General features: G+C 34.7%; 3 protein-coding genes and 1 long non-coding RNA gene across 4 annotated transcripts; all 4 read left to right on the top strand.

Annotated features, from left to right (window-relative positions):
- The first annotated feature begins 858 nt into the window (after positions 1 to 858).
- On the top strand, positions 859 to 1751 carry LOC131014081 (receptor like protein 22-like). The gene is made up of 2 exons (XM_057942010.1): positions 859 to 1361; positions 1448 to 1751. Exons 1-2 carry the CDS (start codon positions 859 to 861, stop codon positions 1749 to 1751), a joined length of 807 nt encoding a protein of 268 aa, XP_057797993.1.
- Positions 1752 to 3384: 1633 nt separating this feature from the next.
- LOC131006374 (DNA excision repair protein ERCC-1-like) lies at positions 3385 to 7410 on the top strand. The gene is made up of 11 exons (XM_057933556.1): positions 3385 to 3502; positions 3724 to 4024; positions 4126 to 4210; positions 4612 to 4694; positions 5792 to 5891; positions 5974 to 6050; positions 6255 to 6354; positions 6464 to 6535; positions 6624 to 6692; positions 6818 to 7112; positions 7296 to 7410. The coding sequence occupies exons 2-11, from the start codon at positions 3777 to 3779 to the stop codon at positions 7322 to 7324; spliced, it is 1158 nt and encodes a 385-aa protein (XP_057789539.1). The 5' UTR covers positions 3385 to 3502; positions 3724 to 3776; the 3' UTR covers positions 7325 to 7410.
- Positions 7411 to 9750: 2340 nt separating this feature from the next.
- On the top strand, positions 9751 to 12005 carry LOC131006373 (uncharacterized). Its single transcript, XR_009095499.1, has 3 exons — positions 9751 to 10369; positions 10466 to 10565; positions 11552 to 12005. It is a non-coding gene; the product is annotated as an uncharacterized LOC131006373 (long non-coding RNA).
- A 445-nt stretch (positions 12006 to 12450) lies between these two features.
- On the top strand, positions 12451 to 16679 carry LOC131014074 (uncharacterized). The gene is made up of 6 exons (XM_057941998.1): positions 12451 to 12512; positions 14091 to 14508; positions 15306 to 15487; positions 15643 to 15796; positions 15924 to 16190; positions 16286 to 16679. The coding sequence occupies exons 1-5, from the start codon at positions 12451 to 12453 to the stop codon at positions 15942 to 15944; spliced, it is 837 nt and encodes a 278-aa protein (XP_057797981.1). The 3' UTR covers positions 15945 to 16190; positions 16286 to 16679.
- Positions 16680 to 17420: the final 741 nt, after the last annotated feature.

Raw genomic sequence — 17420 nt, 5'->3', positions numbered from 1 at the left:
GGGTGTATTTTTGAGTCTAACAATTTGAGTGTTAATAAATTGCAAGGAAATTTGTCTATACGCGTGTTCATATAAGATATGCGATTTGTCTAATTCCTTTGTTACTCCACATATGAAGTAGAAAAGGATGACTTATATATCTAATTAATTTTGAATCTTTGATTTCTCAACTTGCTAGGTTGTTCTCAATTAATTAGCTCGTGCTTAATTAACTAAATACTTTGACAATAGTTGGATTTGTTGTTTCCAACCATATTGTAACTCTATTAATTTTAAGGATCAATGTTAACAAATGCTATATTAAATTAAGATGCCATTGAATATATGAGACATGCATGGGTGATATAAGAATAGAAGAGCTAATTTAATTTCTATCAAAATACTTCACGTGCATAAAATGTATTTCTTCATTGCCATGTTATGTATCCAGATTGTCTCTAAAGCAATATATATCTACGTTGACTTCTCAAACTTCCAGGTCCAATACCATCCACCATTGGGAATCTATCCAATTTGTGGACGCTAGAGCTCTCTTCCAACAAATTAAATGGTGAGCTTCCATTCTGCATCTGCAACTTGACATCCCTTCATTTTCTTCTACTCTCAAATAACAGTTTGGAAGGGACAGTTCCACAATGCTTTCGAAACTTGAGCAAATCGTTGTCCATATTTCATTTAAATGCAAATAACTTTAGTGGCCCCATTCCATCAATATTTATCAAAGGGTGTAGTCTTCAGTCCATCAATTTGAGTGGTAATAAATTGCAAGGAAGATTACCTAAATCCTTAAGCAACTGCAAAGGTCTGAAGGGTCTCGACGTTGGAAATAATAGAATACAAGATGAATTTCCGTTTTGGATGGAAGCTCTTCCTAATCTTCAAGTACTTATATTGAAGTCCAACAAGTTTGATGGTAACATGTCGTTGGCTTCACGAAGCAACCTTCCATTTCAAAAGTTGCAAGTTTTAGATATATCTGACAATGAATTTGTGGGGTCTCTCCCTCAAACATATTTCAAGAACTTTAGAGCAATGATGGATGTGAAGGAAAATAAGACAGATCTAATTACAAGTATTGATTATTTTCTAAGGTATGTGGAGATGAGAATCACCTTGAAAGGCTTGGATCAGTTATTGAAGAGATTGTTGGAAGACTTTACAATCATTGACTTATCCTCCAATAAATTCTCTGGGACTATTCCACGTTTCATAGGTAATCTTAATTCTTTGAGATACTTGAATTTGTCGCACAATAATCTCATGGGACACATACCTGCATCTCTTGGAAATATAAGTGTGCTTGAATCATTGGACTTGTCATCGAACAAATTGGATGGAAGAATTCCAAGTGAATTGACGAGGTTGACATTTCTTGCGAAATTAAACCTTTCAATGAATGATTGTTGTTTTCCACATTTGAGAATGATTCATATGTGGGAAACTTGAGATTGTGTGGAGTTCCGTTGACGAGAAAATGCAACGAGGAGAATGGGCAGCAGATGCGGCCAAAAGAAGAAGATGACAAAGATGATGAGTATGGATTTATAGATGGATTTGGATGGAGAAGTGTGGTGATGGGATATGGAAGTGGAATCATAGTTGGAATTGGAATTGGTTGTTGGATTATTCGATTTGGAAGGCCAAGATGGTTGGTGGAATTCTTTTTTGGCGTCGGATATACATACAAGAAGAAGAAGAAGAAGAAGAAGAAGACAAGGAAGAGAGCTACTCCAACACAGAGGAGAAGTTGATTCAAGACAAATATATGTTATGAGCTTTTCTTTCTTGCTTTTTTGTTCTTTTCCAGACATCAGATTGTTGTTTTATGATTGCTACTTGTGAGTTTGTGCTTTTGAGTTTATACAATGTTGTTTATGTTCAAAGTTTGCTAAGTTTTAATTTTATCTCATTTAAAATAGTTATGTGATGGAGTCCCGTTATTAGATAAGCAGTTATTTTCATCTGGGCTTTTTGTCGAACACTTGGCGAACTGATTTTCGCTATTCTTCTCCACCGTCTTTAATTCACTGGAAAATGGAGCTTTTACTTCGTCTACAATGATTTACATGATTATTAATTTTGATCGGTTGAGGTTGGATATATCATATCTTGGATATCATATTACAATGGTCTATAACTTGGATGCATTTTAGATCTTGGCATTCAAATAATTGAGATTGCATATATCATATAATCCACCCAACTTTGGATTGATAAACGATTGTAAGCCGATTTATCAATCATGTGTCCAATCATGCAAACCAAATATTTAATTAAAGTGAATTATTTTATCAATCATGCGTTACCACTCAAACCAAATTTAACGCCTCCTTAGATTCTTGAATTTGTCTAACAATACTTGAATTCCCTTCGTCTCTTGGAAATATGAGCATTCTTGAGTCACTTGAAAATTAATCAAATAGATTGGATCGGGCATTCAAATAATTGATGTTTTTTACAAAATTAAATATTTTGATGTTTGAATTTTTTCTATGTTTTTCTATATCTCATTTTATCATATATTCATGTCAAATAAGCATTAAGGACATTTCATCCCAATTTGTAGTAGTTTTAAGCATTAAGCATTAAGGACATTCTTTACGAAATTAAAAATTTATGGGCTTGCTCGAGTTACTTTGATCTTCGTATCATACCTTTTCTTAAGTTTGGTGTAAGAGCTTGTGCTTCAACTGTTTCTCTCTTTCTTTCTTTTTTATTGGCATCTAGATATACGAACTTTCGGTCCATTCTGATTTTTCCCATAAACTTTGAAAATTCTCAAAAAATACACAAATTTTGACTCATTTTGTTTTTTCTATGAACTTTAAGAATTATCAAAAGTTACGCAAACTTTGGCTTCATTTTGTTTTTTCCCATGAAACATATTGCTATAAAAATGATTCAAATAATTCTTTTATTTTTTATTTTTCAAAACGACGTCGTTTTGATCACGGGATATATTTTCAAATAAAAAAAATCATGTCACTCATGAATAATTATCATTTATCATTAATTAAATCAATTAAGCTAGCTAGTTAAATATAAAAGAATTATTTGGATCATTTTTTAATAACAATATATTTCATGGGGAAAAAAAATGAGCCAAAGTTCATGTATTTTTTTACAATTCTCAAATGATGTATGGAAAAATGTTTGTTTTAACTATATATGTAAAAGTATGAATAAATGTATTTGTTTTAATTATATATGTCCTTGATTATGGACAAATGATATATGGAAAAAGTATGTTTTAATTACGGACAAATGATATATGTATCATTAATGACTTTTTTAATACTTCATAAATTAAGACGATGTCGTTTTGATCCAAGATAAGTTGGAAGAGTTTTACCGTTAATACTTAGTATTGTTTCTCCCAATTCTCTCCTCCGCCGCGTTTCTCCGCCGCCGTCTGGAGCATCGGTAAGCAAGCCGCCGCCGCAGTGCGCATCATCCGCTCCGGCTAAATTGTTCCACCACCACTTCTGCTCTTCCATTCGAGGTACCACTTTATATGCTACCACTTTCTGAAACAAATTATGTTGTTAATTTGCTGTAATTCATGGATGTAATTTGTCCCGTAAGACTTCTTCGGAAGAATTCGGTAGAATTTTCTGTAGTGAAGGCTGAATTTTTACTGAATTGATTTGGTTGTATGTGTTTATTGAATGTTCTGAAGGTTGGGTAAAATTATAATGCTAAATTTGATTTAAACTGATGAAGGAAGTAGAAAGGAGGGATTTTGGAAAGGTGAATTAGGAGAGTGAGTTGTGAAGATGGAAAACAGAGGTGATCCTGAGCAGCAGAAACAGAATAATGCATCATTTGTTGTGAAAATACCTTCATATGAAGAGGTGGTTGAGAGCTCCCAACCTAAGTCGCAATCTTTATTCAAGCCTTCCTCCTCCTTTTCGCAAGCTTTCAATTTTATCAAAAACACTGAATTTTACACCACCCCGCCGTCTGCACCAGTGGCTCAGTCCTCCAAAGATGCCCCTTCATCCTCTCAAGGATCCCATCCAAGGTCTCTATATATCTATGTATAGTTATGAGAACGCTTTTTTGCTTTAGAGTGGTTCATGTAGGATGTTGGTTACATCAAGAGCTATTTTTGTCATCTTCTAGGCAAACCATTCATTCTGAAGCTCCATCCACTTCAGTTTCATCAGCTGGTGCAAATCGGAATGCCATCATCGTAAGCCATAGACAGGTGAGTTACTTTTGTTGTGCACTATTACCAATATGTTCAATCAATAATAAGCATATGCCAAACTCATTGTTGATGTGTAATTCGTTATGTGGACTCAAAATGACTAAACATTATTACCTGGGGAGTTTTTCAATGTTTACTTGGTCATTATGTTAACCTACAGACTACAGTTTTTATATGCTTGGGTTAGCACACTGCATTTTTCTTTTATTTTTGTAAATGTGATCTTTAGCCAGTTAAAATTTTTTGATATAATGCATTTTTTAACCTCTATCGGCATATAAATTGGTGACTTGTATTTGTTATTTTGTTCAAATTACATTTAGTTTGGCCTGTTATAAGCTGGCGATGCCTTCCAAACTCTGAGACTGTAAACTGCTGTGGCATATTCATGCTCCAAGCATATAAGGAATGTTCGATGGGTTTTCGCTGATGTTGTTTGCGACTACTTGTTGGGCCATAATGCTTGTGCACTTTATTTGAGGTTTGAAGTCAAGTACAGTTTCATCAATGTTTATATGTTGGAATCAAGTACATTTCCTATGGCATGTTTTGACAGCACTCTTATTCCGATGTAGCCACTATTATGATCATAGAAACATGTGTTTTGGCACAGGCTCTTGAGATAGCAATATCTTGACACCATCATATTGAAATGCCCCTATTTGATATACCTGAAATCTCGAGAAAGGACCTTTAACAACGCCTCTGTGCAACAATGAGGACCATAAACCTAACTTGGCCACTTCCTTTTGCCTTGGGTTTATTTTTTATCTGCAAAATCTTGGTTGACTAGTAGTTTTTGGCTTCCAAACACCAATATTTGAACGAAAATAAGTTTATAATTTGATACCCAGAAGCAAGATTTAATTTCATTAACAAACTGAGAAAATAAACTGCATTTTTTGTTATACTATGGTTATATGTATGAGGAGTTTGATGTGGATGCTAAAAGCATACTTGATTATGTCCCTTTCTCTAACTGTTCTGATATTTAAGTACTTTCTACTTTTTACTTGTGGGAAATTGGACAAAATTCTATTAGAGAGAGAGAGAGAGAGAGAGAGAGAGAACATGTTTTATTGCTCAGAAAATGATTTTGAGAAGCTAAAAGGAAGCAATGTGTTTCATAGAAAACTATGGTGGGAAACAATCTGCAACCAACTATTATTAGCTGACATTGGCTCCAACTGGAAGGCAAAATGCAACATGCTTAGCCTGTCAGGCATTCTCTGTATTACTATGTTCTGATAATGTGACACATATTCCAGCTTTCAACCTAGATTATTAATGTTAATTATTCTAGGACTTAGGCCAAGTCTGGTGATTTATGCTGCTCTAGGTGATGAGAATGTCTCCCCTCGTGCATTTTCATTTTGCTGTTATAGGCATTTGTCCCTTTAAAGTCATATCCAATTTTCAGAAAATTAAGAGGTTATCTCCCTTATCAATGGATTTTGGTACTCTTAGTCCTCATTGCATATTGTTAGAATCTACATGTTAGCATATCTTTCCATTGTTTATTCAGTTGGTATAGTGATCCTCTTACATAAACAGGATTTATTCTGTTGTCTTTTTCAGTCTTCGTTATCATCTTCTACATCCAGATTATCTGTATTTTCGGATAAGGGAACTGCAGAAGAATTTCAAGCTTCGCGTCGTATTGTGCCATGTTGATGTGGTAAGGCTTTGATATCATCTTATACAAGTTTTGATCTAAATTTTTGTAAGGGGTCTCTGATTTTCTCCCCTGTGGGTACCAGGAAGATGTTGTTAAGCCTCTACTTGAAGTCACAAAAACAGCACTACTCCATGACTGCACTCTTTTATGTGCTTGGAGGTATCTTTTCTGTGTCTAGTGCCTATGTTACAATGAAATTTATTAGCTCGTCAAAATTTATTTTTCAGAGTTGAAAAGAATGTGTCATTGAAGAAATTGGTTTTTGAAACTAGAAAACTGCTAATGCCATTGCCCCCTTCTTACCCTTTCTTATGTAATTTTTTTTACATTACCCGACTGGTTTTTTGCCTTTTCTTTATTTAGCTTGGAAGAGTGTGGTCGGTACCTGGAGACCATTAAAGTTTATGAAAATAAACCTGCCGATCTTATTCAGGGACAGATGGATATGGACTACATTTCACGGGTATGGCTCATTTTATTGATAGTTTATTAGCTTTCGTAGTTACATTCGACAAACAATAAACTGCTGATTAACATAATATAACCGATACTAATGTCCTGTTCTGTTATAGTTAAACCATGCACTCACATCAATCCGGCATGTTAACAAGACAGATGTTGTTACTCTTGGATCTACATTCGGGGTAAGGCTCTGTTTTTTTATTATGCACTTGATTCTATTGGTTACTAATTTTGTTCTTTTGCACTGACTTCGAATTTTACCGAATTTAGTCTCTTTCCAATATCATGGACGCATCAATGGAAGATCTTGCCCGTTGCCCGGGCATAGGAGAAAGAAAGGTAGGTATTGTGTTTGTTGCGGTTCCTGCACAATGCTGGGTCCAAATCTGATACACAATCATAGTATTGCAGTTTCGGTTATCTAGAGCATGTCTTTAGATAATCATCATTTTTTTCTACGACAGGTCAGACGCTTGTACGATACTTTCCATGAGCCGTTCAAGCGCGCAGTTCCTAACCCTGCTGCGCCCGTTGCTGAAAATCCTATCGCGTCTGTAAGTGAAAGAAACGAGGAAGTTAAGGAGAATCAAGAGACGAGCAGAGAGCATAAGAAAGAAGAAGAGATCAGCGTAAGATCTGCCCTGAAGGCAGCGTTTGCCAAGTACTCCGGCACCAGGGGAAGCAAGAGGAAGGCAGCAGTGCAGGCGGAAACGGAGGAGGATGCAGCCGACACCCGACGAACCAACGACGGTGAAGAAGGTACGAGATGAGTTTTTTTACTCAGTTATGAGATGGAGTTACTATAGAAGCTTTTTTCAAGTTATCATAAATCACACCTGAAAAGAGGTCGTTTAGGTTGTTTGTAATCTTTGCAAGAAAGGCTAATGTATTCCAAAAAAAGGTAAAAATAATTATTCCTTACAACATTGAAATGCATTGCAGTTAGGGCTGTAAACGAGTCGAGCTCCTAGATCTCGAGATGTTGATGATACTCAGCTCAGTAGCTGGTGAGCTCATTAAGTGAGTTAACTTGAAAATACGTGATTATTAATTTGGGACAATTTGATCTTTTTATATTATAATTAGTAATATATAATAATTCATCATTGAATTTTCTCATTCTTTGAATATTTCATGTTGGTGATATTGTATGTTATACTCCCTCCGTTCACCAATTCGTGTCCTTATTTGCCATTTTTGTCTGTCCACCAATTCGTGTTTTTATTTTTAGTAACTATTTCCTTAATTACTACCCTTATATTTTACACTTATTTACACATATGTCATTGTGATACCCATCCCATCACTTTTAATCTTAAAAAATGTCATTAGTCAACTATACGTACTAATTGTGGATTCCTTTCTTCATTCAACAAATAAATAATACACTTTTTTTTAAAACCCGTGTGACCGTGCCCCTTTCAGTCTTTCTCTTAGGACACGAATTGATGGACGGAGGGAGTAAGAATTTTGTATCAAAATGTGAAAAATGAAAAGAAAAAAATGTATCCAAATATCTGACAGAATAAATGTATATACTGCCATTAAATGTGTGATCAGGAAGGGCAATTCTGACTGAATGGAAAATTCAGAACCAGGCCTTTAAGAGAGAGAGAGATTGTTCAGAATCACATAAGTCGTTTTTTGGACTTGGTAAAAAACATTGGATTATACTCCCTCCGTCCCATATACATAGGCTAATTGAGATTTTCACAAAGATTAAGAAAAATCATTGAAAATGAAAATATATAAGTAAACTTCCTAATATGCCCATATTTATTATTCAATGATATATTAAAGTTAGAGTAAATTAAAGAATTAAATAGGGATATAATAGTAAATGAATAAAAAAACATTACTTTTTATAGAAATAGGCCTATATAAATGGGACATCTGAAAAAGGAAAACAAGCCTATATATATGGGACGGAGGGAGTATTTTTACTTAATGTCGAGAAGTGACAACCAATGTAGGAACTAAGAAAAAGAGGAATAAGAACGTATTGGAAATTTTAGCATTTTTTACCTCATATTATAGGATGGAAAATTGTGGGAAAATATTATCACTAATTGGAGTGAAAAAAGATTGCTAAAAAAATTTATCCACCCTAAATACGAAAATATATATTTTTCATCATTTTTCGCCCTAAAAAAAGGGAGAAGTAAGACTGTAAGAGTATATAATTTGAGTGATAGGTCAAAATATATTCTGACAATTTGGTTTAATGTTTGCTTACGGGAGAGGAAATTAAATGTGTGATTACGTGTGTGTGAGAGTGAGAGAGAAAGAGAGAGATGTTTTCTTACTGGAGAGGAAATGTGTGTGATTATGTGTGTGTGTGAGAGAGAGAGGATCAACCATTAGGAAGTTAGGAACTGCACTTAAAAGTCTTGTTATTTGAAACAATGATATCAAATTACTAAATTTATTCTTGTTTAATTTTTCAATAAATCTATGCAGGAAAATCTTGATTTATTTATTTTATTTTTTTAAATAAAAATAGAATTTAGTTATTTTTATTATATTCTCTACATTGTACTTTTTAAAAAAAAAATTTTGCATTTTTTATTTTTGCTGTTATGGGCATTTGTCCCTTTAAAGTCATATCCAATTTTCAGAAAATTAAGAGGTTATCTCCCGCAAGACTTCTTCGGAAGAATTCGGTTAATGAAATTTATGAGTTTCTTTTCTTATATAAATAGATTCAATTAATATTGTATTGACTAAATAAATTAAACACAAGTTAAGTTTATAGTTGGGATATGTGTTAAGTTAATGACTAATAGTATATAATAAACACACATTTTTTTAACTACTCATCATTTTCAACTTGTAGAGTCTCAAGGCAATCTATAGATTTTTTTTTTCAAAATTCAACTAACCTAGAAAAAGTTTCTAGAAATATGTGAATGGGGACAATAGAGATTAGAGGAGTTAGCTAGTTTGATGAAGGGATAGCATTGTTAAGTTGGGTGATTATTTTAATTTTATGCACAAGAAAATTAATCCTATGTTATTCGATGAGAATTATGGATTTTTTAATGATAAATTTGCAACTAAAATAAACTGAATGCAAAATTTGAAGAAATACACTATTAAAAATTAAAAATTTGAGCATAAAGTGTTGTCCAAAACGAGTTGACCCATTTTCTTAACTGGACTGGGCCATAGAACTTTGGGCGTGTGAAAAATTTGGAAAAATTTAATATATATAGTTTGGGTGATTCTATTCATAACCCTCATTTTACTCCTTATAGCCTCTTTTATAAAATAATAATAATAATTAATTATATATTTACTATTTTACCCTATTTTTTATAGCTCCAAATTAATTTAATTGCAAATGATTCCTCATTTCAATTTCTTTTTAACGACAGATTTTTGAGAAATTTATTTTATAGCCCGATTTTTAGTCTTACCTGATGCTGCTAGAGTTTTTCTTCTGATTGCTCATTGTTCAGAGTCTTACATGTTGCTGCCGGAGTTTTTCTTCTAATTACTCATTGTTCGTCAGTCTTCCTCTTCGTCGGGACCACCTCGGTATGAAATTCAGAGCCGCCGTGTGTTGTGAGCGACAGCTAGATCGAAGGGGAGTCGCAAAAGAAGAATGAAGGGGCTATAAAATATATATATTTCATATTTGGTTGTTGTCTTGTTCAAGTCTTCGAGAATCAAGAGGCTTCCGGTTTCGATCGTAATATATATTTCGGGGATGAACCGATTGTATATGCATTTCAGGAATTCTAGTAAACATTTCCCTATTTTATGTTTTCTTGTTTCAATATTGGTTGCTTTATCTTAGTTATTGGAAGTCCCTTTTTTTTGAAGTATTAATTAATGAGAAAAGCTATTACTCTTATGTATTGTCAATTTTGTTATAGCAGATTGTATATTGTAATTAATTGATAACTTTATGGAATGAAATGAGTTTCTTTTACACCTCAATAGTGATGGCAATATCGTCGATGCTCTTACAGTTGTTGGAGGAAGAGTTCAATACTTTAATTAATAAGAAGGTGATCTAAACAGATTCACATGTATTTAGTTTGAACACACGTTGTGTTCTTACCTCACATACAATTTATCACTTATTTTTATTTATCATATTGCAGGATCAAATGAATATTGAAACAAATAATGGATATACGATTTATTGGAGAACTTTTTAAGTCTAAAATTGGTCGTGCCAGCTTGGTTTTTAGTTGTCTAAAGGTACGGAAAATTACATCGTTTATATATAAATGAAATACTTTTCTGCATTTCTTTCTAGTAAGCTTGTATTGGTGTATGGGGAGCTTATTCATATCAGAAGTTATGTTGTGTGTGGTCGGTGGCTGTGCTATCTCCTTGCAGAAAATTTTCATATGAAAATCTTGTGCAAGAAGTTGTGCCTGTTTAGCAATATACATCGTTAATATAGGTTATGCGTTCCAGCCATCTTAAAACTAGCACTTCATTTCACCAATCATCTGAACAGAGTGCAGTTGGTCATGAAGAAGACCAATACGGTTTTCAGAAGTTGCTAGTACATCCATAGCATCTTTAACTTATATTCATGCTCAACCAGAAACTTTGAGCAGACTACGAAGAATTTCACATTCATGCAGCAACTTTCTGTTGCCAGCATCAATACAATCCCTTTTCGTCCTTTCCTTTTGTAGGCTTGTCTATAGAGAAGAATATTAGCATTATCCATTATTTTGCATTAATGTGACCAAGGTCATAGAAGACCACGACAGTCAACATATACAATGGAAAACAAAGGGATATCATGATCATATTAGGTTAAGATGCAAATTCTCTCAATGTGCTTTAACATCTGATTTTGATTTTAGGTCTGCCTCTTTGGTGTATTTCTGCGTATCTTTTAGCTGCTCTCTAGCAGAATCCAACTCTAGGTTTTATTCTTCTACTTAGATTGATGAAGATAATGGAACATGCTATGTGAATTATAGTTAATTTAGCAGGACTAATAAGTCTGTTAGTTTGGTTTTATGTTTAGTTAACATATTCTTTTTAGTTTCTCATACAATGGATTCCTAAATACCACACATATTATGATGCCAAGCCCCAGAAAAAGATTACGCTATTGCCATGTTTCTAGCAACTTAAAATCCGTGATGTCTTTGTGTGCATGAAATGAGTTTAAGGATCTTCCATCAACTATCATGAATAGTCATTTTTATCTCATATGGCAGGATAGCGAGGACAACAGGAAACTCAATGATTTGTTAGGCCTATATGTCTTGCAGATCATGGTGGAAAAAAGGAGATTACAGAAGGTGTTGCAGCTGGTCTTGCTGCATTAACAACAGAGAACTCAAAACATGGTGAGAGGGACGAATCTTGCGTTGTTGCTTCTGCAGCGACCTTAGTGGCTGAGACGATGAGAGCCAAGATGGAGCAGCTGAGCAGCGTGATAGGCTCAAGAATCAGCAGCACAATTTCCAGCGAGATAGTAACGCTACCAGCTGCTGCTACAACATGTATGAGCTAGTACTTTCATATTAGGATAACAAAAGTTTTTAGATGAACCAAATAATGGCAAACTGCATATTAGTGTGTCTCTCTACATTGTTGGCAAAATGCATTAAAGCTAACAGCGTACAGTGCAACATAAAACTTATCAATTTCAGTTCAAAAATATTAATTATGATGGGCTCCTAGAGATCGTCCTTGAACAAAGTGGTGGCCGAGGGAGGCGATACCGCCGGGAATCGAAGGTGGGCAGCGGCGGCGCCCTCCAGTTTCTGCCGAATCTCTTCTGATGGTCGAATCTGCTCCTTGGGTGGTTGAGGGCAAGCCCATCATTCTCGACGTTGTGCTTGATCTCAATTACACAACCAAGAATAATCCAATCTTATATAATGGCTACATAAAGAGCACAGTTGGTGCCAATTATTCTGGCTATTTATCTGCTTTATATTCAATTTTCCAATACTTCCAAACAACAATTACTCGCTTCTTTCACAAGTAGTATATCAAGGCCGCACGTTCTCGAGTGACTCTGATGTTGCAAGAGACTCATGGCTAACTAATGAGGGACACGAGTGTTGTTGGGTGATCATGAGAGAATCGATAGTTTTGGAGGTGGAATATGGTGCAGAGTGCAGGGAAGAACACTCGCATTGTTCTCCACTCAGTTGGATCGTTGCCGCGGTTACTGCTTTTCACTCCAAAAAAAAAGGTTCAAACTACAAAAAAATTTAAGAAAATTAATCGAAGATGGTATCAATTTTGTTTGTTTCATGTAGTTCTCAAATTTTTGAGTTGGGGCTATGCAGTTTTTTTTCAGAGTTTGTATAAGCATAAACGTATTTATTACTCCCTCCGTCCACGAAATGAGTACCCATATTTCCTTTTTCGTCCGTCCACAAAATGAGTACCCATTTCCCTTTTTGGCAAGTGTACCTCACACATCTCTTTAATTAATACACTCAAAAAGTGGGACCCTTAAACTATTCACACTACACTCCATACATTTCTTAAAACCCGTGCCGTCCACAAATGGGTACTCATTTCGTGGACGGAGGGAGTATAACAGATTATGATAGATGAAATTATTAATTTGATTTAATTTGAAGTAATAAAATATAGGGTAAAATAGTAATTTTCTAATTAATTATTATTAATATTTTACAAGATGGGCTGTAAGGAGTAAAATGGGGGCTATGAATAGAATCACCCATATAGTTTGAGCATTAAATGTCGAAGTCGAAATCTGTGTTTGATGATAAATTTACATACACTGTGTTCGATTCGTGTCTCTATTTTCTAAAATTATTTATTATGCACGAAGGCATGACGTCTACCTACATAAAGTTGAGAAAAACTGGAAAACTATTCGCACGCAGGCGGGATTGAACCCAATACATCTCATAAAGGAGAGTCATTGAGTACCTCAATTTTGCCACTTGAGCTAAGCCTCATTGGCGATGCAACTAGTATATGCTCATTTGTGTGATGCACGATCGATATCGAAATTAAACGATAAATTTAAATAAAATAAATACATATAAAAATAAAAAAACAAAATATAAACAGATACAAAATATGTTTTAGTAAAATGTAATAATTCACATCAATTACTCAATAAAATCCTGAATTTAAAAATGTAAATATTCAATTTATACAAAGTGTAATGCTAATTATAGTTATTAAATAAATTTAAAAAATTATTCGATAATAAAAATTTTCAGTAAACATATGTTGTTCATCATAATAAATAAAAAAGCTATAAATTTTGAATGAAGAGAAATAAAATAAAATATTTTAAATTTTCATAACTTATTCATTTTAAATTCATTTTTGATGATTTTTGTACAAAATTAAATTTATGATACATATTGATTATTTTTTCATGATCAAATTTGATGACATTTAGAAAATAATTACAATATAAAAAGGTAAAAAGAAAAAAATATTTAAAATTTTAATGGAAGAAGAGAGGAAAAAAATAGAGGGAGAAAACTCCTCTTTTATATACTATAGATGGGTTCGTTGGTGGTTTTAACATCACTAGTACACTGTATTTAATTTCTACATGAATCTTCAATACGCAATTAAATCACCACTCAATCATCATCATCATTATATAATACGTTTTGAGAATCCTGCTCTCCCCTCGATTTTAGGTCCCATGTGGCATATCTAATAATTCAAGGTTTAAAATCCCTGTAATTCTAGAGTCTCTACCTCAATTCTGTATCGCTGACGTGGCAATTTACATCCACATAGATTATTTTATTTTATACACAAAATCAATATTTCTCTCCCTCAATTCCCTAAACCTAAAACCAATTCCTCTTCCCCATTTTCTCACATCCAACTCTCCTCTCCTCGCCGCAATTCGCCGCTCCTAGCAATCCGCCCACTCCTCCCTTCCTGCAGTTCCCGGCGAGCAACGGTGAAGACCGGCACCGCCGTCTCAACCCTCGGTTCTCCGTCGCCCTTCCCCCTATCTACAGAACCCCGCGGCCGCAGTGGCTCAAGACCACGGCCATGGTCGTCCGCCACCGCGCCGTGCCGGCACCCTCCGCATCTCCTCCCTCCCGTCTCCACACAAGCTCTCATTTCCCCCGACCACAGACATGGCACAGCCGCCGCCAATGGCTGCCCCGAGCCTGGCACCACCGTCGTCAATGGGTGTCTCAAGGTCTGCATTTTCTTATTTCCTCCTCTTTAACCCTAGCACCCATTCAACAAACACTGCCCCGCATTCTCCGATTGTTTTTTCGTATGTCTTATTTAGTGCGTCTGTATCTTCATCGCTGTGTGAATGATTCTATTGCTTGGATGTGGCGGCTGCTTAGTGATGAATCACAGTTTTTAATTTGTCGCTGACCGTGTTTTACATGCGTTCTCTAATTTTGGAGATGAAAAAAACCAGTTGCCTGTAATAAAATTGGATCTTTATTACTTATGCTTAACTTTAGCTCTCGGAAGCTGCTGATAGTGTTATCCATGATTGTGTTGATTAACTGTTGTTTGTGATATTATTTCATAATTTTGCATTGTACTTAAATATATGCACCAGAATCCTTAAACAGAGTGATAATTATCTGTTGTCAGCGACGAGACTCCTATTTTTTCCACAATAAATTAGTTGATTTTATACTAGGTAGTGGTAAAAAGTAATGTGATAAATAGGAAAATTTATTTTGTTTAATTGCTTGAATACAAATCTAATCTTCAGTTGCCCCTAGAAATTGGAATTTACAGGCTTTATTCAGAGATGATAGTTGTGTATGTCTGATAGAAATATGAAATTCCTATGTGACCAAAAATTCTTATCCGACAATGATATAGTGTCATGCACAGAGATGATGATGGCATGCATTTTTTTATAAATTTTAGTTTTATTTATATGAAGTATTGACAATAATATTAAAAAGTTTCATTTTTCCGTCAAAATTCTACAGTCTTATCAGTGTTATGTTCAATGGAATGCAGGAGCTTGCAATGACAGTTTTTAGGCTTCCTGTGTTTTTCAAGCAGAGGGACAGTCTATTCTACCCAGCTTGGGCCTTCGCGTTGCCAATTTGGGTGCTTTGTATTCCCATCTTTGTCGTGGAGTGTGCATTGTGGATCATCTTCACCTACTACACCATTGGATTTGCACTTTCTCCTGTTAGGTACTTTGCAAGTGAATATTCAACAACAAAGTATAAAAATGAGGAATGTGAAATGACTGTTTTGATTGATTCTTGATTTGCTATGTGTATAAAAATGAGGAATGTGAAATGAATGTTTTGATTGATTATTGATTTGCTATGTGTACTTTTTTCAGGTTCTTCAAACAACTGTTGGCCTTCATTGGGGTGCATCAGATGGCTCTCTCCCTCTTCCGTTTCATTGCTGTAGTAGGAAGAACTCAAGTCGTTGCAAACACATTTGGAACTTTCTGTTGGTGTTTGTGTTGGCAGGCTTTGTTGTTGCAAAGGGTAAATAAACAATCAAGCATCTTTCTTTCCTATGAACAGAATTTTGAGTAAATAAACAATCAAGCATCTGATCATATATTATCTATTGAGTGATTGTTTTGAATTGATGAATGTTGGTTTTTGACAGATGATATCCAAGATTGGATGATATGGGGTTACTACATCTCTCCTATGATGTATGGACAGAACGCAATCGCCGTTAATGAGTTCCTCTATGAGAGATGGAATGCAACTGCGCCTGCTAATTCATCTGAGTCAACTGTAGGCAAGACCCTTCTCAAGGACAGAGGTTTGTTCACAACGGAGTCGTGGTACTGGATCTGCATCATAGCTCTCTTTACCTTCTCTCTGCTGTTCAACGTCCTCTTCGTTGCTGCATTGACATACTTGAACCGTAAGTACCACCAACCCCCTCCTACTTCGCATTTTTGCTGGGGAAGATGGTGATTTGACGCGTGTGCTAACTATTTTTTCGTTGCTTGCTCTCAGCTCTGGGCGATAACAAGGCCATCATAAGCGATGAAAACGAGGAGAGCAAGAACAAAAAATTGTGACTAATTCGGGTTTTCTATCTTTAGACCGATTACGAGCTTGAACAAAAAATTGGAACCCTCGAATGCAGACATGAATACCACAGTGAGTGCATAAAGAAGTGGTTGCTGATGAAGAATAGTTTCCCTGTGTGCAAATCCCCAGCCCTGAGAATCGATTGATGTTGGCCGAAAAGTTTGAACCTCTTGGTAATTATTCTATAATCAAGAGTACTTGATTCATGTATTATATTTTTGTATATACATGCAAAAATATTACTGCCTCCCAAAATGTATAGACCCATTTGTTTGTGGTGCTTATCATGAAACATGGAGTAATATTTAATTTCCTACTTGAATTTGCCATGTTCTGATTCACACATAGTCACTGATCTGTTGGCTTTCTTTGTCTCCCTGCAGGTGTTCGAAAGAAAATTAAAATAGGTTGAGGAATTCACAGAAGGAAATAAGAGCTGCAGATGTGAAGATTTACCGTCTCAAAGTTTGGAAGAAGGCTGGTGGTTGGGGAACAAAAAGGAGGAAAGGTTTTTATGGGAGGGTGAAAGTTAACGTGGAGATGTAATAGCATAGGAAATGTTGTAAAAAAAAAAATGTGAATCAAGCCATGAACGTGGCTTCTTTCGTTTCACAGAATTCTAATAAAATAATAAGTGATCATTCTCCTGCCCACTCCATTCCTCACGTTACAACACAAACAAATCTGAGTTTCCACTTTGGGCCTAAGTCCAAATAAAATAGAAACTTTCACTTATGAACTTCGGGCCCAACAATAAAGATCTTTCAAAAAGAAAGAAAAATAATTATGAGATGGGTTTGTACTAAAATCAAATAATTGTTAACCAATCCCAAAAATAATATCATTAATCTACCATTTTATGAAATTTATTTAATCTGGGCGTGTATCAATAATATACTAATTAAAGGTCTTCTACATTACTTATGGGAAAAATCGAGATATCACAAAAACAAATCGGTTATGAAAAATTTAAAATATTTTGTTTTCGCTCTTTTCATTAAAACAAATTTGTATATGAAAATATTTATTTATTTAAACATATCGTTTAATTTCAATG

Source organism: Salvia miltiorrhiza, chromosome 1 (genome assembly GCF_028751815.1).
Source record: "Salvia miltiorrhiza cultivar Shanhuang (shh) chromosome 1, IMPLAD_Smil_shh, whole genome shotgun sequence".
NCBI classification, from domain to species: Eukaryota; Viridiplantae; Streptophyta; class Magnoliopsida; order Lamiales; family Lamiaceae; genus Salvia; species Salvia miltiorrhiza.
The sequence above is the reverse complement of the archived record's forward strand: the minus strand, read 5'-3'. Positions and strand labels throughout refer to the sequence as shown.